The 25,183-nt window shown below is 36.2% G+C and overlaps 2 protein-coding genes across 4 annotated transcripts in view; both read right to left on the reverse strand.

Moving 5' to 3' along the window:
- BICC1 (BicC family RNA binding protein 1) overlaps positions 1-6,487 on the reverse strand; it is a 330,629-nt gene extending 324,142 nt beyond the window's left edge. Inside the window, exon 1 of one of the 2 annotated variants that reach the window (XM_072971490.1) lies at positions 6,369-6,487. The gene's annotated coding sequence lies outside the window, so the exon portion shown is untranslated. The remainder of the gene's footprint in view (positions 1-6,368) is intronic. The other variant, XM_072971491.1, reaches the window with a different exon arrangement.
- TFAM (transcription factor A, mitochondrial) lies at positions 5,982-17,043 on the reverse strand. 2 transcript variants are annotated; one of them, XM_072971493.1, is made up of 8 exons: positions 16,551-17,043; positions 15,857-15,975; positions 14,535-14,605; positions 13,977-14,126; positions 11,671-11,766; positions 7,262-7,318; positions 6,624-6,778; positions 5,982-6,501 (listed from the first exon to the last, which is right to left on the reverse strand). In XM_072971493.1, exons 1-7 carry the CDS (start codon positions 16,649-16,651, stop codon positions 6,632-6,634), a joined length of 741 nt encoding a protein of 246 aa, XP_072827594.1. In that variant the 5' UTR covers positions 16,652-17,043; the 3' UTR covers positions 5,982-6,501; positions 6,624-6,631. The 2 variants fall into 2 exon arrangements, with proteins under 2 accessions (XP_072827594.1, XP_006209150.1); XM_006209088.4 differs by lacking the exon at positions 5,982-6,501 and having other exon boundaries at positions 6,524-6,778.
- Positions 17,044-25,183: the final 8,140 nt, after the last annotated feature.

Here is a 25,183-nt window from a genome sequence, read left to right on the forward strand (position 1 = left end):
TCAACACCATGGGAGGTGGTATCTCTTTCAGAGGAAATTCGTATCTTACTACATGTTAAAAGTAGCCTAGAGTTGGCTAGAAACCATATTTACCCATCTTTCATATCATGGCATACAAAAAACACTAATATTAAAGGCATACTGGAGTAAACAGAAGAGGCTCCCTAATAAAGCACTGGCTCTTCTAGGCAGTAGCCGACTACATGAAGAGGTGAAAGGAATGAATAACCAAGAACGTTCATAACTAGAGCAACTGTGTCACGTTGCCTGTCGTCTAGGTATAACTTTTAATAGTTTTCCACTTTTTCAAAAATCTTCCAGCTTAGATAATGGGTTATGATTAGCTTATCTATAACCCTCTCAATACCAGATACTACTATCAGGTTGGGAAGCTCTGAGCTAGGGCAATGCTCCCACGAACTGGTTCTCAAGCTTAGCTGAGTATTGCTACACTTAGAGGACTTTTAAAAAACACCGATGCCAGTTTTATCCTCCAGATTCTGGCCTAAACATCTGTATGTGTAAAAGCTCTAGGGCTGATTCTGTTAACCAAGTGCTGAGAATCACACCACCTAGTTCAAACAGAGCCTGCCCTGCAGTAGCGCATCACTCTATTTCCTCAGTTTAAGCAAATAACTGGGAAGAAACAAACTCTCTTTAGTCTGTCCATTCTCATGAACTCCTCTCCTGCAACAACCAATCCCAACGTCTCTCCACCCACCGTAAGGATTAACCTTTGTTATTGCCTTCCCCCAAACCCAGAACTAATGAGACTTCCGTGTTTCTACTTCACTCAATGTGGTTCGCTCATATTGGCATTAATGAGTACCTCTTGATTCCTAACTCCTAACTTCCAAAAATACCTAGAGATTGTTGTTCTGTTGATGGTAGTTTCCTGTTTTCTAATGTTGCTTTACTGTCTGCTATACTTGTTTTGCATTTCTTTAGTCACTTTAATAAAACCTTGGAAGAGGGAAAAAGAAGACTTAGTCTCATCATTTTCAAGCCTTTTTTTCATCACTTGGTTTTTATAGAACAATGACTAGCTGTGGTTGTTTCGTTCGTGTACATTTTCTAGCTCTTACCACCCAGCAACAAATTCAATCAACAATCAATCCCCATTTTCCCTAAGAGGAACACTTCTCTTCTGAATCCAAGATAACACCGTCAATAATAGTACTGACTACAAGTTGTAACATCACCAGTCAATTTGTCAGTCTGGCTCTTATTACAAATGACAACTAGGAGCTTAGCAAAAGTAAAAACTGAAGGTGAGGAGTTTTGGAAAAATCTTTCAAACTGTTAATATCTGATACTAAACATACATAAATTCAGATGCTATTCATGTCAAAATTATAAGAAAATGTTTCTACTTTTAACAAATCTCCACTACTCCCCATCTACAAAGTATTATAGTCAGGGTACAAATTTCAACTTGGAAAAACTACTGGCAATTCTAAGTAACTACTACCAGTAAAACTCCTGTTCACCTTAGTCACACAACTACTGAAGAACTGTTCAGACTGCTGACTGAGGAAAAAAATTCAAAATTGAGTAGAAGAATGGTCATAATGCTTTAATAATTTCTAATAATTAATAATAATAAACAACTTTAGACCCCTCCTCTCATTGCTTCCCTAACCAAGATTCAATGAATAAAAATTTCAACTTAAAAAAAAGTAATTTTTTAAAAATCAAAGTATACTTGACTTACAGTATTACACTATTTTCAGGGGTATACCATGATTTAATATTTTTATAGATTATACTTCATATAGTTATAAAATATTGGCTGTATTTCCTATGCTGTACATTATATCCTCGTGGCTTATTTATACCTAGTAGTTTTTACCTATCTCCTTCATCTATTTGCCCCTCTTCCCTCTAATAACTAGTTTGTTCCTCTGTATGAGTCTGTTTCTGTTTTGTTATATTGCCTAGTTTATCTTTTAGAGTCTACATATACATGAAAACGTACAATATTTGTCTGTCTGACTTATTTAACTAAGTGTAATACCCTCCAGGTCCATCACAAATGGCAAATTTTTACTCTTTTTTTTTATGACTGAGTAATGTTACATTTTCTATTTACATATGGAATTAGGGTACACATATCTTTTTGAAACAGTTTTGATTTTCTTCGGATATATATCCAAGAATGGAATTGCTGGATTTTTTAACTCTTTGAGGAACCATCATAGTTTTCCACAGTGGCTGTGCCAATTTACATTGTTATTAACAATGTACTGGGGTTCCATTTTCTCCACATCCTCACCAACACTTGTTATTTCTTGTCTCTTGGAGGATAGCCATTCTGACAGGTGTGAGGTGATACCTAATTATGGTTCTGACTTGTGTTTCCCTGATTAGTGATTCTGAACATCTTGGCCATATGTATGTCTTTGGGAAAATGCCCATTCAGTTTCTCTGCTCATTTTTCAATCAGGTTGTTTGGTTTTTTTGATATGGAGTTGTTTTGAGTTCTTTATATATTCTACATATTAACACCTATCACATCATTTGCACATATCTTCTCACAATCAGTAGATTGCCTTCTCATTTTGTTGCTGGTTTCCTTTGCCTTGCAAAAGCTTTTAAGTTTGATTACATCCCATGTGTTTATTTTTGCTTGTTTCCCTTGCCTGGGGAGACAGATCCAAAAAAATATTGCTATGACCTATGTCAAAGAGCATACTACTTGTTTTCTTCTGGGAGTTTTATGATTTCAAGCCTTACATTTAGGTCTTAAATCCATTTTGAGTTTATTTTTGTATATGGAAAAGATGTTCCAATTTCATTCTTTTATATGTAGCTATATGTAGTTTTCCCAGCACCATTTATTGAAGAGATTGTAATTTCCCTATTGTATAATCTTCTTTGTCATACAGTATGTGTTTGAGTTTCTTCTGGTTCTCTAATCCATTCCATGGATTTATGTTTCTGATTTTGTTGAGGATTTTTCCATGTATATTCATCAAGCATATTGGCCTGTGCATTTTCTTTTTCTGTAGCATCTTTGTCTGGTTTTGTTATCAGGTTAATGCTTGCCTTGTAGAATGAGTTCAGAAGTATTTCCTCTTCTTTTTGGTGGAGTCTTTAGGGTTTTCTATATATAGTATCTTCAATTTTTTTTGGAATAGTTTGAGGATAGGTATTACTCTTTAAATGTTTGGTAGACTTCCCCTGTGAAGCCATTCAGTCCTGAGCTTTTGCTTCTTGGAAGTTTTTTAAATTAGATTCAATTTCAGTACTGGTAATTGGTGTATTCAGATTTTCTATTTCTTCCTGATTTAGTCTTGGAAAATTGTATGATTCTAGGAATTCATCCATTTTTTTCTAGGTTGCCCAATTTATTGGCATATAACTATTTGCAGAATTCTCTTCTGATTGTATTTCTGTGATATCAGTTGTCACCTCCCTTGCATTTCTAATTTTGCTTACTTGGGCCTTCTATCTTTTATTAATGAGGCAGATGAAAAGTTTATCAATTTTATCTTTTCAAAATACCAGCTCTTAGTTTCATTGATCTTCTCTCCTTATTTTTAGTCTCTCTTTTTGCTCTGATCTTTATTATTTCCTTCAATTACCAAAAGTATTTTATTTGTGAACAATGTGAGACTGATGATACTAGCTTTGTATAGTTTCGCTTTCTGTTTCTTATTCTTCCCAAAGGTTCAATTTTAAAAAAGAGTATTACTGCTTAAAAATTTCAAAACATATACATACAATCTGTACTTATAACATTTTCAAATTTGTCTGTAACAGCTTAGAGCTTTGAAGAGAAGGAGGGACAGTGGCTGTGAGGACAGGAAAGAAAGGGAGAGAATATTCTTATAGTAAAGATTCATAAAATTAGAAGAAATAATGGGGTACTATCACTTAACCATATAAAAACTTCCTGCTACTTTAGCACAACCTGGTGGTGATTCTATGTATAGTTAATGTCAGGCAAATCAATAAAATTTTGTAGTTACTTTAACTACACTTGTAAGTAGTATCATTTTAATTCAGAAATTTAAATACACACATTCACAGGGACTGTTTAAAAAACTTGTAAAAAAAGGAGTTAGCCAAAAGCAATAGCAAAATTACATGATTACAGTAGGCTGAATTTGCACACAATATTCATTAAATAAAAATCAGAAAGTAAAATCATTACACACGCCCTGTCCGTCATCAAATTATTCCAAAAAATCTAATATTGGTATGCTAATGAGCCAAAGTATAAACATCTCTTTATGACCAACCGCTCAGACACCATAAACACCACTTTCACTTCTTCAGCATCCCTTCTCGTGGCACTCTTCTTTACCTCTTACAGCAATTACTTTGTTGCGTCAACTTAAAAGCCTTAAAATTAAGAATTTATATGACTGGCCAATGGTTTTTGATGTAAATTCTTACTCTTTGTAACAATAGAAAACTTGTGTATATTTGATATATGGCATGCCAGTCTTCAACATGTACTAAATTTTATTAAGGTGTAAAATCAGGTTATCCTAATATTTGAAGCATTAACAATTTTTTTTAGAAACATAGAAACCCAAATATTATCATAAAATGGTTTTGCTCTAGCTCTTTTCACCATATTAAGATGTAAATACTTGAGAACTTACTAGACACTGAATTCCACAATATACTTGGGAAGACATGATTTGAATACGTTCACTATAAAGTACCAAAAGAGCTCAGAAGGTAATTGCAAAGTCATGTTTTATACTACATTTGTCCTACAGGTGTTTACATAATTCATTTTTCTACTTCACCCATTCTATAATATTCATTACAAACACTGGCTCCTGGGCTTATGATAACTGAAGCGTAAAGCACAGTAAATGATTCGAGTGATTATTTTCTCCATTTTCCTAAGGACAAAATCAGCACTATTCTAGATGCCACAGGGAATACAGCTTAATTCTCTCCTGGAAACCTGAGAAAAACTTGTGACAGACACTAGCACACATCTTTTCTTCCCTAAATCCTCCCCCCAAAAATAGTCTAGCCTCAGACCCCTGGTGTCTATTTACCTAATGACAGACTCCATCCTGTATTCCTAACCACAGGGAAAGTTGTTTGAAAACACTCAACTCTATATATTTAAATCTTATGTTTCCTCTTAAGTTATATTTTTCTTTACAGTCCCTACCTTTATCAAGTTCAGTATATAAAAAGTCATTTTTTGTGACTTTTTAGTTATTTTCTATCCAAAAACAACAAAAATCTTCGCTTGTTTCTGGAGATCCAGGATATATAATTTTTTGTGTAATCTTTTGCATAATATAAAGTACATATAAATTTTGAGTTATCCTATTTTTGTGAACTGATGATGACAGTTGAATTATTTAGCTCAAAAAGGTGGTGTGGATTTTACAAACCTTTGCTTTGACTCTCCTAAAATGATAAACAAATGCTAAAATATGATGAGGTTTATGTGCTAACCGGCAATCTCTAAAGGTTCATTTTACCAAGCCACAGCAAACAATTTAAGAGAATCTCATTCCACACTATATGGATCAGCATTTGCAGGCTACGCAGCTCTGTAGCAAGTAGTCAACTCTGTCACTGTTGCACAAAAGCAGCCATAAACAATAAGTAAAGGATTTGGTATGGCTTTGCTCTAGTAAAATTTTACTTATGGAAACTGAATTTTCACGTTAATTTTTACATCTTGAAATATTCTTTTTTTTTTTAACCATTTAAAATATAAACACAGTTCTTAGCTCACAAGGCCATGAGAAGCAGGCTGGATTCGGCCAACAGGCCAGAGCTGGCTGTCCTTTTTAGACTTTTATAGGTTACGCAACATGTTTAAAAATTACAGGTTCCAAGTCTAGAGATTTTGGAGACTTGTTTTTTTATCTCTCTCATTTTAAAGCTTATACCAGACAAGTTCTCTACTTTCTGGATAAATATACTCACGAGAGAGAAAATTATTCAGCATACAAATCTTACTTTAAAAAAAAAGACAGAAAGCTGCAAAATAGATTTGGTGCATAATTTCTTAGTTTTTACTTTAGGAAAAAAGACCATGAGGAAAAGATTTATAAATCTCGCCATCCCTTTCATAAAAGTTCCAACTGACACCAGCAGTCGACCTCGCATGTACAACCATCAAATCTGACTGCAATATGAATTATACCTAGGATTTGGAATTTACCAAGATGAGTTCTGGACACTCTTTTAAAAATGCACAGTTGTATCATAGCACACTATGGCTTCCACAAAATTTGAGACACTGTTGAACAGGAAACTCCTGCTTCCATAATATAAGGAAACAAGAATACTCTTTCCATAGTCATCGAGTATTAAAAAAAAAAAACTCACAGTTTGATTTACCTTTATCAAAGGTAAAATGATTCACTTTTTACCTTTCATCGATTATTTTGATCCTCAGTAGTTCCTAAACACAAAATAAATTCCGCATGAACTCTCATCTGTTTGGGTTTTCAAAGCAAAATACCAATACAAAATGTATTGAACTGGCTGGCAGAAGTCCATGGGCTAAAGAAAAAGAAATTAAATATAAAATGTTTACCAACTTTATCCTTTCTAATTTTACAACAGCTTTAGGTATTGAGACCTAATTGGTTTCTTGTGTCTATCCATTATGAACATAACTCAACCTTCTATTTTAATACTCCTCAGTGTCTTTTTTTGCTGGGTGCTTCATTTTGCGACGTATAAGATCATCTCGTCCAACTTCAACCATTTGTTCTTCCCAAGATTTCATTTCATTATAATAACGAATTTTATCATCTTTAGCAAGTTGAATATATACCTGAGAAAAAGTGTAATTGTTAAAATGATTTCTTTAGAGGAATTTCTGCAAATAATTTCTGAAATGCTTCCCTATAAATTACCTTACTATTGTGCATGTATAAAGGGGGACTGAAAAGGAGTGTTTCTGTGAGGTAAAAATTAGACAAGAAAAAGGTAAGAGATAAAGATTTTTAAATATTAATGAAGTTGTTACAATTTCAATGCTTGGAATGTGGAAAAGGAGCAAGAGCAGACTGTGATCACCACTAGATAGAGCAACACTAAGTTATAAATGACAATGTTTTAAAAACCAACTTTATTTGCAGCCAAAAACTACAAAAGAAAAAAGCCAAATTAGTTCCAAGAATACGAAAATAACTTTAAAATATTTTAACTGTGAACTTAGTGATATAACGTTGTTTTCACATGAATCAAGACTTGTCCTAATATATTCTCATAGATATTCTAACTAGACACTTGAGACTAGAACCATACTACTTACTTGCTTTTGAGAACTAGATAGATTTTTCCAGTTTTCATTTACAGTTTTCAGCTTTACCTGTAAAACAACGTATGTTTAAGAACCAGATATAGGGACTTCAGTGATTAAAGAAAGGTTTTTTAAATTATTCATTGCAACAACAAAAACTCAGATAATCAAGAATCACGGGCAGAGACTCACCAATTCTTGTACATTACATCCCAGGATTTTATTTATAACTGATGTTTGTACATTTTAACCACCTTTACCCATTTCGCCCACCTTCCCCCATTCTGGCAAATACTAATCTGGTTTCTGTATCTAGAGTTTTTTTTTTTTTAAAGATTCCACATACAAATAAGATTATACATTGTCTTTCTGACTTCACTTAGTGAAATACTCTAAAGGACCATCCATGATGTTACAAATAGTAAGACTTCCTTATTTATAATGGCTGAATAATATTCCACTGCATATATAATTTTCTTTATCCATTCATCCATTAATGGACACATTGGTTGCTTCTGTATCTTGGCTATTGTAAATAATGCTGGAGTGAACATACCGGTATAGATATCCTTTTGAGTTAGTGTTTCACTCTCTTCAGAAAAATATGCACAAGAAGTGCTGAACCATAGGATAGTTCTATTTTTAATTTTTTGAGGAATCTCCAAATTGTTTTCCATAGTGATTGCACCAATTCATATTTCCACCAAGAGTGTACAAGGGTTCCCTTTCCTCTGCATCCTCACCAACATTTGTTATTTCTTGACCTTTTGATAAGTAGCCATTCTAACAGGTATGAGGTGGTATCTTAGTGTAGTTTTGACTTATATTGCCCTGATAGTGATGCTGAGCACCTTTTCATGTACCTACTAGCCATCTGTATGTCTTCTTTTGGAAGAGGTCTATTCAAATCCTTTGCCCTTTTTTAAACAGATTTTTTTTTTTTTGCTATTCAGTTGTATGCATTCTTTATATATTTTGGATATTAACCCTTTATCAGATAAATCATTGCAAATATTTTACCCATTTGGTAGGATGACTTTTTGATTTTGCTGGTGGTTCCTTTTGCTGTGCAGATATTTGTCTTTCTGGATTCAGAAATATTAATATTTGAGTATAATCTACATTCTGTCATAGATTAAGTTTAAAAACTAAGTGTTTTTATTTCCTCTCTGTAGCTTAGTGTTTTTTTTCTAAAATTTGTGCCGAAGTGTTTAGGTTAGCAATAGGAACAACAACTAGTCCTTATTCTACTGAGCGGAACTTAATTATGTGACTTGGAAAAAAGTCATATTACCTCCCTTAGGCTTGGTTCTTCATCTATAAAATTAAAGGGATGCAGGAATCCCACAGCTGGAGAAGAGGCAGAGAGGAGAGTGAGTACACCTCACACAGCCTGTGCTGTTGCTCCCAGACAGCAAAGACTGAAGGGGAAAATGGGTGGGTGGAGAATGAGGGGCAGAGACAGAGGGACAGGAGAAGGAGAATATGAGGGAAAGAGGAATATGATTTGAAAAGTATCTGTTTAAAGCTAGGAGGGTAACATCAGTGATTTTAAGAAGTAGAGTTAGAACAATGAACTTTACTATTCTGACCAAAGCTTTGACAGCATTTTATTTTCCTATCAACAAAAATAAAGGTACAAAATAGTATCTGAGCCTACACAATCACTATGTTTTGAACATTTTAAATTTACCTTTATAAACACATCTAATATATTCAGGTATAGTTACTCACTAAATAACTGTTCTCTTAGTTTTGGAAAGAATTGCTTAAATGCCCTCATTTTTTTTTTTTATAACTTAGCTTGCTGTGGGAAAGTAAAAAAGGCAGATTGATTTACAATGCAGAATTCCCAAGTAGCACAGAAATTGGCAGCACCAGATAGGTATAAAATAGAGGTGAAGGTTGGGCTAAAACAGGAGGATTGATGGAAGAGGTCTGTTTAAAAAGAGGTTAAATCCCCACCATGGAGGACATTCATTCTTTCAAACAGTTGCTCTGTGGATACCCAGTACAGCTGGGGTAATGGTACCATCTGAAAACAGGGAGATTAAGTGAAAATGTGTATCCCAGAAAGAAAAGCAAAAACAACACTGACAGAAAAGAGAAAACAATACAGGTAAGTTAAGAAAATCAGAGGACTAGTTCAGAAGATGCATAAACAAATAAGAGTTCAAGAGAGTCAGAAGGAAAAAAAAGGGAGCGAGAGAAAAGGGGAGAAAAAAGAAATCAGATCACATTCAAAAGATCAACAACAAAAATGGCTTTATACTTCTCAACAGCAATTTAAAAAGGCTACAAGAGAAAGGAGCAATCTTTTAAAAATCTTGAAAGAACATGATTTCTACCCTAGAATTCTATGTCAAGTCAAACTATCAAACAAATGTAAGTGGAGACATTTTTAGACATACAAAATCTCAAAAACTTTATCTCCCATGTACTCTTACTGGGGAAGATGCTATAACAGAATTAGCAAACCAAGAAAGACAACAAAAGAAGCAAAAGCACCAAAAGGATGAAGAAGGTCCCAGGATGTCAGCTGAACACTAGGTAGAGAAGGAAACAACCAAACTGGAACAAATCAACAGCTCCAGATTCAAACTGACAGAATATCTAATGCAACTAAATGTACTCAAAGCTAGTGAAAACTGAAGAGCCTGAGGCTGAATTATTGATAGTACATAAAAAACTAAGCAAATAAAAAACAAGACATAATCAATTTCAGGAAAAGTCTTACAAGAAAGGAAAAAAATCTTAGCAAGTGGAATAGCTCAGCTATGAATACAGTTCACATAGTAAGTACTCAATACTGATCTAAACAAAATTATGGTAATTATATTGGGCAATAGGGTGATGGAACTGTGAATAGCAGAATGAGAAAAAGTTAATTTTCATCTTAAATAAACAGTGGGAGGTAATGCCTAAAATAGGTAATGCTTAAAATTTCAAAAAAATCAAGAGGTAACAATATAAGGATATCATTTAGAGATGTGGAAATACCAAAAGAATAAACTAAAACAGAATATATTTGCTTTAGGAGTAAAGAACCTAACTTAAAAACTAGTATCTTTCATAACAAACCTTATTTTGATTCTTTCTACTATAAGGATGTATAACCAGCAATTTTTACATGAGTAAAAATGATATAATTGAGTTAATTTTAATTTTCAGGAAAAAGACCCAGCTATGAAGATTCCAAGATGATTCCAAAGTACAGAGTTGAGAATCACTGATATAGAAGGATTCTCTAAAAAAAAAAAAAAAAAAAAAAAAAAAAGAAGGATTCTCTAGCATGTAACGTTCCTATACTAATAAGAAAACCAAGTCCATGGTAAATTCGTGACTGAGCAAATTCCAACTTAAAAAATAAACATGGTGACTACTATATATAAAATAAACAAGTTTATACTGTACAGCACAGGGAACTATATTCAATATCTTGTAGCAGCTTATGGTTAAAAAGAATATGAAAATGAACACATGTATATTCCTATATGACCAGAGTATTGTGCTGTATACCAGAAATTGACACAACATTGTAAACTGACTATACTTCAATAGAAATATATTAAAAAAATTAAAAAATAAATAGGCTTGCATTTTTAGTAATGTAGTAATGTAGATTTAGTAATAGACACTATATCCAAAATCCCAATAGAAGCAAATCAGTGAAAGTATGTAGCCTGAAAAAAAGTACATAAAACATACACATTATTTAATCATATATTTAACAGGATGTGCGAAATGAACTAAAGATCCAAGTAACCCAAAGAGGCAGAGTGGCAAAAACCTAAATCTCAGACTGACAAGAGTTAGGGATCTGAACACTTTTCTCACCACGTCATATTATAAAAGGAAAAATACAACTGCCAATTTGGAGCTTCTGAGGAGGAAATAAAGGAAAGACTAAGCCACAACAGGAATGACAAGCTTTTTTTTTTGACACATTCATATGACGACATTCACATGCATAACACATTGCCATGGGCATAACCAAAATTTTACTAAAGGATATAACATGAAGCCATAGATGATATGCAAATCCTGGTACAAAATATTATACCTCTACTCTCATTCTTTCCTAGTGATTGTAAAACAGTGAAGAATTGCTGGAAAGGAAAAGTCTCCAGAAGTTTAACACCTTTATAAACTTGAAAATTTTACATGTCTTTTAAATTAAAAAAGTTAATTATATATACATATTGGCAACTACATATTCAAATTAACTGTATGTGGTAAGAAAAAGGATTTTTCTTTAAAAGAGATACAAGAAAGAGGGCCTTATTTGTATATGGTACTTGTTTATAGTATTTACTACTTCTTTTTACCACCTGACATATGGCACCACTAAAATTTCCTGTCAAGGTATTTTAAAAATTAGAATAAAAAAAATTTTTAAAACAAACACAGTTCTGTTTTACCTGTGATGTACCATCCTTAGCTTCCTGGAAGCGTTCAGCTATAAAAATGTTGTAAGCTGAGCGTGGTCTTTTTGGTTTTCCAAGCATTGTTAATTCCTGAGTATTAAAAATCGAAGAGTGAGATGAAGTCTTAACCTCTGAGACTTAATTTTACCTACAGTAACTTTAGTCACTACTATGCATTACAGAATGTTCTTTAAAGTGAATATTACAATTCTTACATAAAGTATGTGACTATTCCCTCTTAGGGTCAGAATTTTTTGATAGTACTATTTTGAAAATTATTATAATTTTATTAATTATTTTTCATACAAAAACATTTCCTTTACATATTATTTTCATGGTCTCCATGAACTGAATAACTGAGCACATATGTACATAACCTTTCTTAAAAGATAAAACAATCTCTGTTTCATCCTTACAGGACACTACCATCTCCTTGACAAATCACTATGTGCCTCCACAACTCGTGAACATCTGTTAATAAAACTCTTATTTCATTTCCTTCTCTGCACGTGTCTCTCAACCTTTAACCCTCAATAGATGTGTTAGATTCAGTTCTTTTTACTAGGTATCAAAAGTGGGGTGGGAATGGAAAAGAATACAAGTATTCCTTGCTATCTAAATCAATTCAGTTTCTAAGCTCAGAGGATGAGGGATATTGCCTCTATAGTTTCTGAATTTAAATAGTATTGTAATTTATAAAATGATGTGGCTTTTAATAGCAATTTGGTATAGTCAATAACAAACCCAACTTTCATGGATAAGTGGGGCTCCTCTGATTTACACGTAGAGATCATTTCCTTCCTCCTGAACCTATCAGTCATGCAACTACTGTTGACTCTAGGCATTTTACAACTTAACCATGTATCACTTCCCCTTCTGTTTCTAGAGCTACTACTAGAGTTTTCTCTCTTAGATGCTTCACTTGCAACTTCCTGGTTCCCACACTTCTCACCTGATCTCAAACTAGTTGGAACTGGGAACCTAACGGGAAGAAAAATTCCTACAGGAGAGAATGGAAATCTGCGGGAAAAAATATTCAAGATTTGGGTTTCCAGTTCCCCATGTAAGAAGCTTGGGAGTCACCACTCTGTCCCAACAAGGATAAAAGCTCAAGAGACTAAAATATCAACAACTCTTCTTGGATCCACAGAAGAGGACACAGGGCAAACTGCTACCCCCAAGATTGGAGACACAGACACAGACAGGTGAACACAGGGAGCTTATAGAAGTAGAGACTCAGAAGTGGAAACCAGCGCTGGGTAGGAAAACCTGAACTATAATTAACAAAATGCTAGAGGTTCCACATGGGCAACTCTGAGTTTAAAAACTCCAGAGGGACACAGTCATAGGAAAGCCCTCACAATATTGTGAGATTTACCTCCAGGAACTTTACCAGATTCTCACACTAAATATCAAGAAAACTCCTCTCCTACTCCGAGCAGGAGAGGAAAAGGAATTTTTTGAAATGGTTGAGCACTTTATTATTCTTAACAAAGCCTGCCCTCAAGGAAAACTAGTTAATCAGAACCTAACCTGCTAGGGTACTATCAGAGCCTGAACTGAGTGCAAGGAATACCTTGAGTGGCAGCTCAGTCAAGCCATCCTATTCCACCGAAGGGAGGGGGAGAAAAATCTGAGGAACACTTGTGAACTTCACGATGCAAAGGCATAGGCTCATTAAAGGATGAGGACCTAATCACAGGACTGTATAACACTTGCCTTGCCCCCACACCTTACCACCACATTAGCAAGGCCTATCTACAGCAGTTCCTTTTATCTAGCATATCATGTTTAGCTATTCAGAAAAAATTCCAAGGCACACTAAAAGGTGAAAAACCTAATCTGAAGAGACAAAGCAAGCATCAGAACTAGACATGGCAGGAATGCTGGAATTCTCAGACCAATCTCTTCAGAAATATTCAGAATCAAACTCACCATTAGCTACAGAACAATTCAAATCAGCAGGCTATTCTAGATAAGACTCAGAAACGAAGATTCTTGCTATTCCTGATTTAGCTATTTCAAAACTATGTTCCTACAGCTTTCATGCCAGTCCTAACTATATATCTTAAATTCAGATACATCCAAAAGTATCAACAAGGGTTTCCAACACAGACTCAAAGGCAAGTGCTTCTCTAGTGGCAGAAGGGAACTGTCCTTTTTTCCTAACTGGAGTACACCTGATGACATTCTACCATATAGCCACATATATCATCAAAATAAGAAAAAAAGACCTATATTCATAGATACATAAATTTCAGTTCTTTGTCAAAGGAAAAGAATATTTCAATGATACTTACTCTCTTTTTTATTAACGCTTTCTTTTTTAAACGTTTCTGCATGATTTCTTTTTCCAACGATACCACCTGACTTGGAGTTAGTTGCTCTTGAATTCTATTTATCTCTTCTTTGTATGCCTGCCAGTCTGCCCTGTAAGCATCTTCATATATCTATAAATTAAAAGACCCAAATAAGAAGTCACTATGCTGTTGCTGGCTAATTAAACATAGCACATCTGCCAGGGAGAGACAATTACATGACTCTGGGTAAAGACATACCGAACCACCAGGTAGAAAATGTGCCTTGAAATCACATTTATAAATCACGTATTTTTCATATACATGATAACCAAGGTGAGAATCTAGCAATTGGCTTCCAATTTCAAATTCCTGCCAACTCTTCACTGCCACCCCCATATATCCACAGTCTCATCATCCACATGGATCAGAAGGTATGAAGTTCCTTTGTGGGCAATGGATGTTAAGTAAAACCTGGGGCATCTGGTCCCTTAAAGGAGATGACAACTGTTTTTAACTGCAGAATAACTGGTCAGCAATGTTGAAAACCTATATGCTTACTTTTTTCTCTGAATCAGGAAGTTCCCTCCATAGCTCGGCAATTTTTTTTATCAGTTCTGAATTTTTCGCATCTATAGAATGGAATAGTGAAAAAAGATGTCACAATTTTATGTCTCAGGATTAATTTCTAAAGACTTCCAGGAACACATAATCCATTAGCTCTGAAAGTTAGTATTTTTACAGACACCCCTATACTCACACAACTTAATAAAATGATTTATCTTTCCTTTAACCAGCTAATTTAAATGATAAATAACTTAATGCTTTAACAGTGTTAAAGTCCGTTATCAATTAATTAAGGAATATATCACACACTACCAAAATGGTCCTCAGAAATTGATTATTAGTTTAAGCAATTGGGTAATCAATGTCTACAAGATTTTTACTTCATATTTCATTGAAACAATTTTTTCAAGTCTTTCAGTAATTATCAAGCTCATAAAACCTGACTAAACAACAAAATATAGTCTTGATTCACATAACACCTCCTTGTATTTCATAATACCATTTGCAAACAAACTAAATCATCCTAAAATCAATTCATTTTTCCCCACTTCCTTCCCCATCTTAACTGGAATAACAAGGTATAAATGATTTAACAAACCACTTGTACATTTTAAAAGATGTAAGTACTTAAGCATGTGTCTTAAACCAATTCTTTATAATGTGAGATTACAACTCATTTGATTTTCCCAAGTGCCTGGTGATGCACTGTCTGTGAAAGGGCTTTAGAAATCATAAGCAAAGGCTATTACTAATTTAGTCATTATTTTCACACTATAACCCAAATGAAGACCCACAGTCTTTCTAGGGAGTCAACAAACCTCCTAACTGGAAATCTTTCAGGAACTCAAGAAGCAATTTTCAGTGAAAATTCACTTGAAATTAACATTAATTTGTGCAGAGCTTTAAAGTTTACATAACACTTCCACAAAGTTATTTCACTGCAACTTAAACAATTCCCTGAGGCAGAAGGAGGAGCTAGTAAGCAAGAGATAAAATGATTCATCAATGGTCCTCTAGGCCACTGACAACTAGGCCCAAAATCCAGCTTTTTCATCCTCTTCCCTGGGTGCTTCCCCCTCTATACACTATTTTTAAAGTATCTTTCACTAGTCCTCAATTACATTTAAAGCATCGTTATGGTAAAAAAAAAAAAAACCAACAAACAAACAAACCTCCTATTTTACAGTCCATCAAACTGAACGGTTATGTTTCTGCAGGCACTAGGTGGTTTAGTAGTGTAAGTCACGTTTGCAGTCTAACTGCTTAATGATCTCTTTATTACATCAGAGAAGAGTACAAAGCCCAAAACTCCTTACCTGGGTTCTGAGCTTTAAATAAGGGTAGCTGTTCTTTAGAAAATCGAACGTATGAAGTCATAGGCTTCTTTGGATAACCAGTCAAGTTGGATGAATACCATCTCGGTACATACGCAAAACTACATACAAATAAAAAGAAAATACCATCGTTAAGCATTTAAGTGCCCATATTCATATGCACACGAACACAGATGCCAAATAAGATGTCATCAAGATACTATACACGACACCGCCGACAAGAAAGCTAGTTACATTTAAAATCCTGTCCTATCCAGGGGTAAGAGCTTGCAAAACTTAAGTCCCAAAGCCCTTACCTCCTTAGGGAAGAGAGTGAAGGAAAGCATGTATACTCCAGCTCCTGAGCCCCGCCTTCTCCATGCCTAAATGAAGGCGGGAGACTCTTGGAGCAACTTCGCAGGGCACGCCGAACCGGGTGCTCCAAGGATGAATGGTGAAGAGGGGCGGAGAGGAAGGCGGAAGGTGGACGGAGGCCGGAAGCCAAGGCACTGGGTAGTGATGGAGTAAGGCCTGGTCCCAAAACCACGACCCCCTAGGCAAGGTCGAGGTGTGAATCAAAGGGCCAAGATGGCCCCGACCTTTTAGGAGGATCAGAAAGGAGAGAAAAGCGCCTACATTCCAATCCCAGGCTGTCCTGAGCCCTGCCGCCTCCTGAGGCGCAGGCGGGCTGTCCTACCTGAAGGGAGAACGCAGTCGACTTCCACAGCCCGCGCAGAGGTCCGCTCCTGACTTTCCCAGGGCACTCAGCACGCCCCACACGCCCCGGAGCAGCGCCATTGCAGCCGCGGACAAAGCACTAACCAAGCCCCAACCTCGTACAGCCCCCTGGCACACCAGAACAACTCGAACAATGACAACTTGAAGCCGTGAGAGACCCTCCGGAATCCGCTATCATGCCCGCCACTCGCGCGGCACTGTGGGAAATCGCTTAACATCCGGTTTAGGCAGGAGGCGGGGCAAGGAAGTACTGGCGCAGGCGCTGTACCGGCTACCCTGATGGGCAGTACTGCGAAGGAGGAGGAGGAGGAGGAGCTCGGGGGCGAAGAAGGGAAACCGCAGCCCGGCTCGCCTGCGGAGGGCCCTGGCCTCGAGGGGGCGCTGCTGAGCCGCCTCTGCCCCCGGGCCCCCTCCGCGGTCTGTTCCGCCGCGGGTCCTGGAGGCTGATGGAGGCACTGCGACGTCCTTACCCCGACCAGGCACTGGGTGGCGTCCGCCTGTGACGGCGGAAAGGGCTAGGACGTAACAAACAGTATTACCACGAGGACATGGGTAGCTGTGCCGCCCACGCTGCTGAGGTCAGGCTGCTGGGTGCTGCGAGCCCAGCTAAGCGCCTCAGTGCAAGCAGGAGTCCAACTACACACTGCCGAGGAGGGGAATGGAACATGGTTTCAAATCTAAAAATGCTGATTCCCGGGCTTTACCGCAAAGCGTGATTCAGTACGTCTGTGTGGGTCCCATGCATCTGTATTTTTAACAAGTTCCTCAACCTTTAACAAGTTCTAATGCCAGTAGTCATGGGACCACATTTAAAGCAATACCATCGTCCCATCCACTGCAACCATTGGTGACCCAGTCTTCAACGCAATATGCTCAATTTGTAGGAAGGAAACTTTGACTAGTTAGCTGTCCGGAAACGGATTCTAGCCCCAGCGTTAGCATTAACATTTTGATCCGGGAATGTCGCATCCCTTCTCTCAGATTTAATTTCTCCCACTGCAGTTAAGGATGTTGGACCAGATCAGAGTTTTCTCAGCCTAAGCTCTGAGAACGTGTGACAAGTACGCCTTGCGATGGCGTTTGCTGTACAACTGTTCTCCCTGGGAGCGATGGCATGAAAAAGATTGGGAAGACCGAAACTAAAGCTATCTAAGAGCCCTTCTAGCCTTTACATTCCAGTTTCAAGGATAGCCGCCTCCTGAAACAGCCTTTCCTCTGCTGGATAGCTGTGTTAGAAAATTCTCAGCAGTGTAATATGGAACGGAGAATCTGCTATCTTTCTGTAGCTTTGGAATCACTGGCCCTTTGATGCTGCAAAGGACTAACCCACTTCTTTTCAGTAATAAGCAACTATCACCACTTCCCTTTTCACAGATTCTCAGGATTGAAAGGGACCTTCTAGGTCATCTGTTCTCACCTCTCACCCTGTCTTGCAAGAAACAGGTGTTTGGGGGGGTTTTCTTATGTACAAGTTCCCAAACGTAGGTAAAAGGCAAGACATTCTCCCCACCTCCAGTAAAGTCTAGTGGCAGAGGTCAAAAATGAACAATTACAATTTCTGAAACAGTTTTTCTCTACATTTTTCTAGAATATTTCTCTTCTTTCAGATGTTTGATATAAAGTTACTCTTCTTTTGGATATGTAAAAAATCTTTTTGTGGTTTTAAAAATGTCATTTTGATAAATTTTGCTGTAAAGTTCTTATAGATCTGACCTGTAACATTTCTGTTCTCATCAGATGCCAATATTCCTTAAAACTCATGTACACTGCAGTGATAATTTTATTCCAAATTCAGTATTTACACAAAAAATATAATTCTACCTACTTACGCAAACTTCTTTAAACAAAAAGGCATATGGTTTCATGTATATTCACTTTACAAAACTTGAAGACTTACCACAGTCTTTTCCAGGGTTCTGTCCCTTTATTATGTTTTAAAAGTTCATCCACTTCCATCACATCAGCTATCAGTTATATCCTCATGATTCCCGTATTTTATTTTGAATCCAGATCTCTCCTTTTGGTCCCACATCTGTATAACTGCTCTCTTCTGTGCATCTTTACCACGATGTTTCACAGCTACCTCAGTTTTCCCTAAACAGAATTCACTATCTTTCCCCTATCTTGAACTTCTTCTCTTGGTAAGAGATACCAGTATCCCACTGAAATTATCTAAGCCAGTAATTGATAAATCATTTTATAATCTCCCTCACTCCTCCCCTATCGACCAACTGATGATAAGTTGCTGATTTTACTTCATTAAATTCTCTAGGAAGTACTTCTCTCCTCTTTGCCTCTATTGCTACTGCTTTTGTTCAGGCCAGTAGTGTGATGATAAATCAGCTCTCCATGGCGTAAATACTCCCACCATGGCTGATTTCAAAGTACCACCTGGATGTTACTGAACCTGACATACACATAATTGGCTCTTCAAGCCAGTACCAACCAGCTCCTGTATGCCACTGGTTCAGGCTCTGCCATATTTTCCCAAAATCTGATGTAGTTTTCCTACTTTCAGTCTTATTTCCCTCCAAACTGTATTCCACACTGTCACCAGGTCCATCTTTCTAAAAGGCAAATCCCATTTATTCATTTGTTTATCAGACACGTATGGAGCACTAACTCTATGTACTTGAAATCTTCAGAGGCTCCTGATTACCCACAGAATCAAGCTTCAATTCTCATACATGGCATACAGGTCCTCCATGAACTGGCCTTTCTGTTTCCTCTATAGCATCATTCCTCACTTCCCCTTTGTTTGAAATAATTTATTAATTAAATACCCACTTCTTCTTCTGATTTAATAAGTACATCAAACCACTTCAGTCTGGCTCTGAGTTTACTGTTCCATTTTCTGTGATATGTCAAAGTTATGGAAATTACTGAATAAGAATAGAGGCTTAGAAGTTAGGCAGATCTAGATTCAAATCCTGCTCTTGTTACTTACTAGCTATGTGACCTTGCCAGATGACAATCTCTCTGACACAGAGATTTCCCCTCTGTGAAGGAACAGTAATGGTTGATTCTTGAGATCATTATGAAGATTAAATTAGAAAATGTGTTAAAGGTTCTTAACATGGCCTCTGGCACATAGTAAAAGCTCAATAAATAATGGCTATAATTTTCCTTACATTATTCATAACAATTATTGTTAGTATCTAAATAATTATAGGTATGGTATGGATTGTCCTGAAACAAAAAAAGTCAGATTTGCTTCACAGCCCTGTCTTTTCTGGTTGTTTCCTCTCCATATTAAATAGCATATGTACATACATATTATATACCTGCATCGCTCCTCTCCTATTGAACTTTTAACATTTCCTAAATTAGCAATGTTTGAGTGTAAACACTGTGGTAGGTGATGAAAAACTAAAACAACATACTCCTACGTTGGAATCATTCTTTAATGTTTTTAGAACATTTTAATGTAATTGTACTTAATTGTATAATTCCAAGTTGAAGAAGTCAACAGAGAAGGTATTATCATGATCATAGTTCCCAACTTATAGATGAGAGAAATTAACTTCAGAAAGCCCACGTTGCAAGGTTGCAACAGTTAGTCAGTTATGGAGGTGGAAACTTGGTCTTCCAATTCATTGTCTTGTGCTTTTCCCATAATCAGACTCTCCCTCTGATTCAGTCAACACATCACATCATTCCAGCTCAAAAGATTTTCCTTGGATCTTCTAGGGTATATGAGCTTGTATTATTTTCTTGTGACATCATATAGCACTCCAGTTTTTAATCTATGTTTATGTGCAAATATTTTTTCCTCAACATTTGGTAAGCTACTTGAGTACAATATTAAGTCTTCTGCTTCCTTCTGTCCCCTATAGTACCTAGCATAGTGTATTGAGCATGACAGATGGATAGAGGGATGAAGAGAGTGACAGAGAGAGGGAGATAAAAAAATGTGAGAAGACTAGTACCTGTACAAATTATTTATATACAAACAGCCCCATAGAAAACAGCACTTACCTGTTACAAGTGTCATTGGCCAACAGGAGGGACAGCTATGGGTCGAGATGGGAACCGTGTAAAATTTGGGAACATGTCTATGAAAACAATGATCACATTCATTGATGACTGCACACTGGTAAAGCTGAAGGTAGTACCAGTAAATAGCAGCAGTCAGAGACCAAGAGAATTCCCTGATGAATAACAGAGTTAGATACAGAGATATCACTTCAAGAAAAAAATATTCCTAAGAGAAAGCAGTCTTGCTTTTGTAATTATAATGGATAAATAATTCAGCAACAGTAGAAGCAATCACCTAGTAGGCTCAGCACGAGGAATAGATGTGATTCAGAACTCGTAAGTAAAATATATTTCTAGAAATAAGATTATACTGTAAATACCACATTTAAAAACAATTTACTCTATACTGTGTAGCACAGGGAAATATATACAAGATCTTATGGTAGCTCACAGAGGAAAAAATGTGACAATGAATATATATATGTTCACGTATAACTGAAAAATCGTGCTCTACACTGGAATTTGACACAACACTGTAAAATGATTATAAATCAATAAAAAATGTTAAAAAAATTTACTCATCAGCAATCATATAGCACTATGATAGGCACTAGAAGTGGTACAAAAAGGATGACATCATTCCTGTTTCAAAGAGGTTACATTTTGACCGGGGAAATAAAGTATAAACATACGAACATTACAAAAGTGTAACAATTTATTGCAACAATATGAGAAAAAAATGATAATCTGAATATCTCTGAGCTTATCTTTCCTACAAATCAAAATTTTAATAAAGTTAGTTTTCTTCATGTACAATTTTTTTCAAAATACAACAGTAATATAATTTATATATGAAGAAAACTACATGTATAATTTTCTTCAAACCATTTTCTTTCACTTAGAGTCTATTATCACATCATGAGAGTTTGCCTTTAAAAACAGTATATAAAAAGATGGAAGAGATAAATTAGAAAGATCTATTGCATATTAATAGTTCCCATATACCCAAATTAGTTTACAAATTATTTCTCAATTAGAACAATGTCTGCAAGCAGCCTTAATTATTAAGAGTGTATCAGAGTTATTTCTGGCCACTCACTGTAGCAGTATTATGCAAAATAAATATAGCTTTTCTATTTTAAAGCTGATTCTATGAGTCAGCAGGAGGAAGGACAAGTAAAAAGGATAGCTATAATTTTATGCAAATTTATAAAACCCAAATTCACATTGCCGGATTTGAAAGCTGATTTAAAGAATGAAAGAAATTCAGAATAATTGTATTGCAGGAATAACGCTATTAATAAACAAGATAACCTATATCATCTGCCCTCACATTATTGTAAAACACCTGATCAATACAAGTGATAATAACTATAATTTATTGCTCAACTATGTGCCAAGCATGTTAATGTATTATCCCTAATCCTTTCATAAATCCTACAAGGTGGAATTATTTCTATTATACAGGTATGGAAACTGGTATTCAGAGAGTTATATAGAAAGGATTATCTCCCTTGTTTCATCTTGTTAAAAATTTCCTGTAAATCCACAGTTTGCAGCTTTGAAATTATATTTGACTATAAATTCACAGTTTGCAGCTTTGAAATTATATTTGACTCTATGTAAGCATACTACAGGCAATTCATTCATGTTGTTGCAGTAGTTTTTTAACACTCCCTTACATTGTATTGTTTATTCCTATCCTCATCCTCATAAAGACTCTTCCTTGTCTTCTTTAACAATTAGTGGATTGTTAAAATAAAAGAAGTTCCTTTATTCACTCATTCAGTCATTCAAAACCACAGGCTCAAATTTTTTAAACTACACACATTCTTATGCCTGTGTGTGATGCGTAAAAATTGTGCAAAATAATACACACAAAATTGGGTTTAATGGTGACTATACCTGAGTATTTCAGGAGTAAGTAGATGGCACTCACTTTTTACTTTATATAGCTCCATATTGTTTTACATTTTTTTCAAAATACAACAGTAATCTTTATCTTTTTAAATACTTAAAAAAAAAACTCAGTTCTTTGTAGAAGCCAGTACAATGTTAGATACTGCAGTAAGTTCTAAAAATATAAAGATGACTAAGGCATGATCCATCTGTTTAAATCTGCTGGGAGAATAGGGGATGGCTTCATAGAGTAGGTGACATTTGAACTGTTTTTTTCAAGTGAGGAAGGGTGGAGGTACTTTCCAGAAAAAGAAAACAGTGTGTACAAGGCACAGATATGCACGAGGGCATGGTGTCCTTAAAAAGACAAAATGTATGTGAAATGAGAGGTTTGAGACAAATCTAAAGAGGCTGAGTCACATTAGGTTGTGAAGGGCTATGTGTAATGTGCTAAGAAGTTTGTTAGCAAAAGATGGACAAGTAACTTTTTAGGCAGCTTAAACTTGTTTTTAGAAAAATCTCTTTGGTAGGAGCACTGACTGATGGGAGTGAGGAAACTGTAAAGAAGGAGATGAATTAGGAGGCTATTGCTATAATCCAGGAAAGAGGTTGAGATTCTGAACTAAGACTCTGCCATGGCTCATACTGCAAAGACATTTCTAAGTGTAATCACCAGGATTTCATTAACTAGTTAAACACCTGGATGCTAAGACTGGCTTGAGGATTCTACTATGACAGACTATTCCAATTCAGATTTGATACTCTGCTAGATAAATAGCCCAAGACAAATGCTTTTATTATATCATTTTGCTGATTAAAAACTTAACACTGATTTCTTGCAGGCTATCAAATCAAGGTTTTACATCCAGTATTCTCCACCTAATCTTTTTCTCTCATTAATTGCACATAAACCTACCAAGGCCATTTTCACTTATTTTTACTTTATTATTTCCAGGACAGTGTTAAATCAAATATATATATATATATATGTGTGTGTGTTTGGACATATTGGAGAAGGTAAAAGGAACAGTTGGATTTTTCCATGTCAACCCTCCCACCAGACAGCACAACTTGATCTCCTGAGCCTGAAATATCTCCAACAAGGGAAAGTGAGAGTAAGTGCCCACCTGGCTTCCCTAGATGTGTGGAACACAGAAAGGAGTTCTCTCAGCCCATCCAGAATACTGAATCGTGAACTTCAGAACTGGGGAGTAGGAAGAGGCTGGGAGAATGCCTGACAGAATTCCTGGAGGGCATTAAAGGGACACGGCTCATACTGTGTTGTGGACTCCATCAAGAAACCAGCCCATGAGCTGCAAGGGACACATCACCTGTGGACCCCCACTGGTTCACAAGCATCCCATATTTGGTACACTTCACACACACACACATACACACACACACACACACACACACACACACACACCCGCCCTGTGTCCAGCTTCCTGCATGCATTTCTGGTAACAGTAGTGAGAGCCAGCTTTGACATATGGCTGGTGAACACGCTCAGAAAGCCAGCCAGAATATGTAGGCCAGAGAGAGACTACAACTTGAGCATTAGTGCCACCTCTGAGAAAACAAAAGGAAAGCTGTCAGAATTCAACCTGGTGCATTACAGGACTGAGAAAAGGCATCCAAATTTAAGAGGTCTGCCACTAATGGAGCAAGAATTGTGGAGCAGGTGTATCTATATAAGGTCTGAGAAAGCCTCAGAATCCCTAGCAGGGCTGGCAGAAGTTATTTCTCTCCTGAAGGCAGTTAGTAAATACTGGAGGACGTGCTACTTCAAATGCAAAGACAGCAACACACAACTTCAAGGAACATGAAAATCAAGGAAACTTGATGTCACAAAGGATCACAGTAGTCTTCCAGAAGTTGATCCTCAAAACAGAGATCTGCAATTTACCTGAAAAAGAATCCAAAATAGCTGTTTTAAGGAAACTCAATGAGCTACAAGAATATACAGAAAGACAATTCAATGAAATAGGGAAATCAATAAATGAAAATATTAAGACGTTTAACAAAGAGATACAAATCATAAAAAACACTGAAACACAAATTCTGGAGCTGAGGAGTCCAATGAATGAAGTGCAAAGTACAGTAAAGAGCATCAATATCACAGTGGAATAAGCAAAATAAACAATCTGTTAGTTAGAAGGCAAAAACTTTGGTATTATCCAATGAGAAGAGAAAAACAATAAAAAAATGAAAAAGAGTGAAGAAAGCCTATGTGCTAGTAAGAGAATAAACCTTAAATTTTCTAACCACAAAAAAAGTAATTATGTGGTGTTATTTAACTCTACCGTGGTAATCATTTTACAATATGCACATGTGTGAAATCAACCTGTTGTACACCTTAAACTCACACGCTGTTTTATGTCAGTTGTATTTCAACAAAGCTGGTGGGAAAAGATGAACACTGAGTGTCATGTCAGCACCAGTGAGAACTACTCACTTCCTCATCAGGTAAGGAAGAAGAAACATGGAATTATAGAGTTAAAGGATTGAAGAGGGCACTTTAGGCAGCATGAACATTTTGACCAAAGTCTGAGATTGAGAAGCACCAGTCTCTACTGAAGTGGAAGAGGTTAAGAGCCAATGGGAACTGTAGGAAGTTTGGTGGGCGCCAGGGAGTTGAAAATTAGTCTGGAGATGCAAGTCATGTCAGATCATGAGAGTCTTAAGGACTTAGTACTTTAATCTACTGGTTGATAT

Source organism: Vicugna pacos, chromosome 11 (genome assembly GCF_048564905.1).
Source record: "Vicugna pacos chromosome 11, VicPac4, whole genome shotgun sequence".
In the NCBI taxonomy this organism is placed as follows: domain Eukaryota; kingdom Metazoa; phylum Chordata; class Mammalia; order Artiodactyla; family Camelidae; genus Vicugna; species Vicugna pacos.

Excerpts from the sequence above, each read along its gene's own strand:
- TFAM (XM_072971493.1), bottom strand. The coding sequence starts at position 16,651 with ATGGCGCTGCTCCGGGGCGTGTGGGGCGTGCTGAGTGCCCTGGGAAAG. Across the intron at positions 14,606-15,856 it reads ATTTAAAGCTCAGAACCCAG|ATGCGAAAAATTCAGAACTG; the intron begins GTAAGGAGTTTT and ends TCCATTCTATAG. Across the intron at positions 6,779-7,261 it reads TATCTAGTTCTCAAAAGCAA|GTATATATTCAACTTGCTAA; the intron begins GTAAGTAGTATG and ends ACTTTTTCTCAG.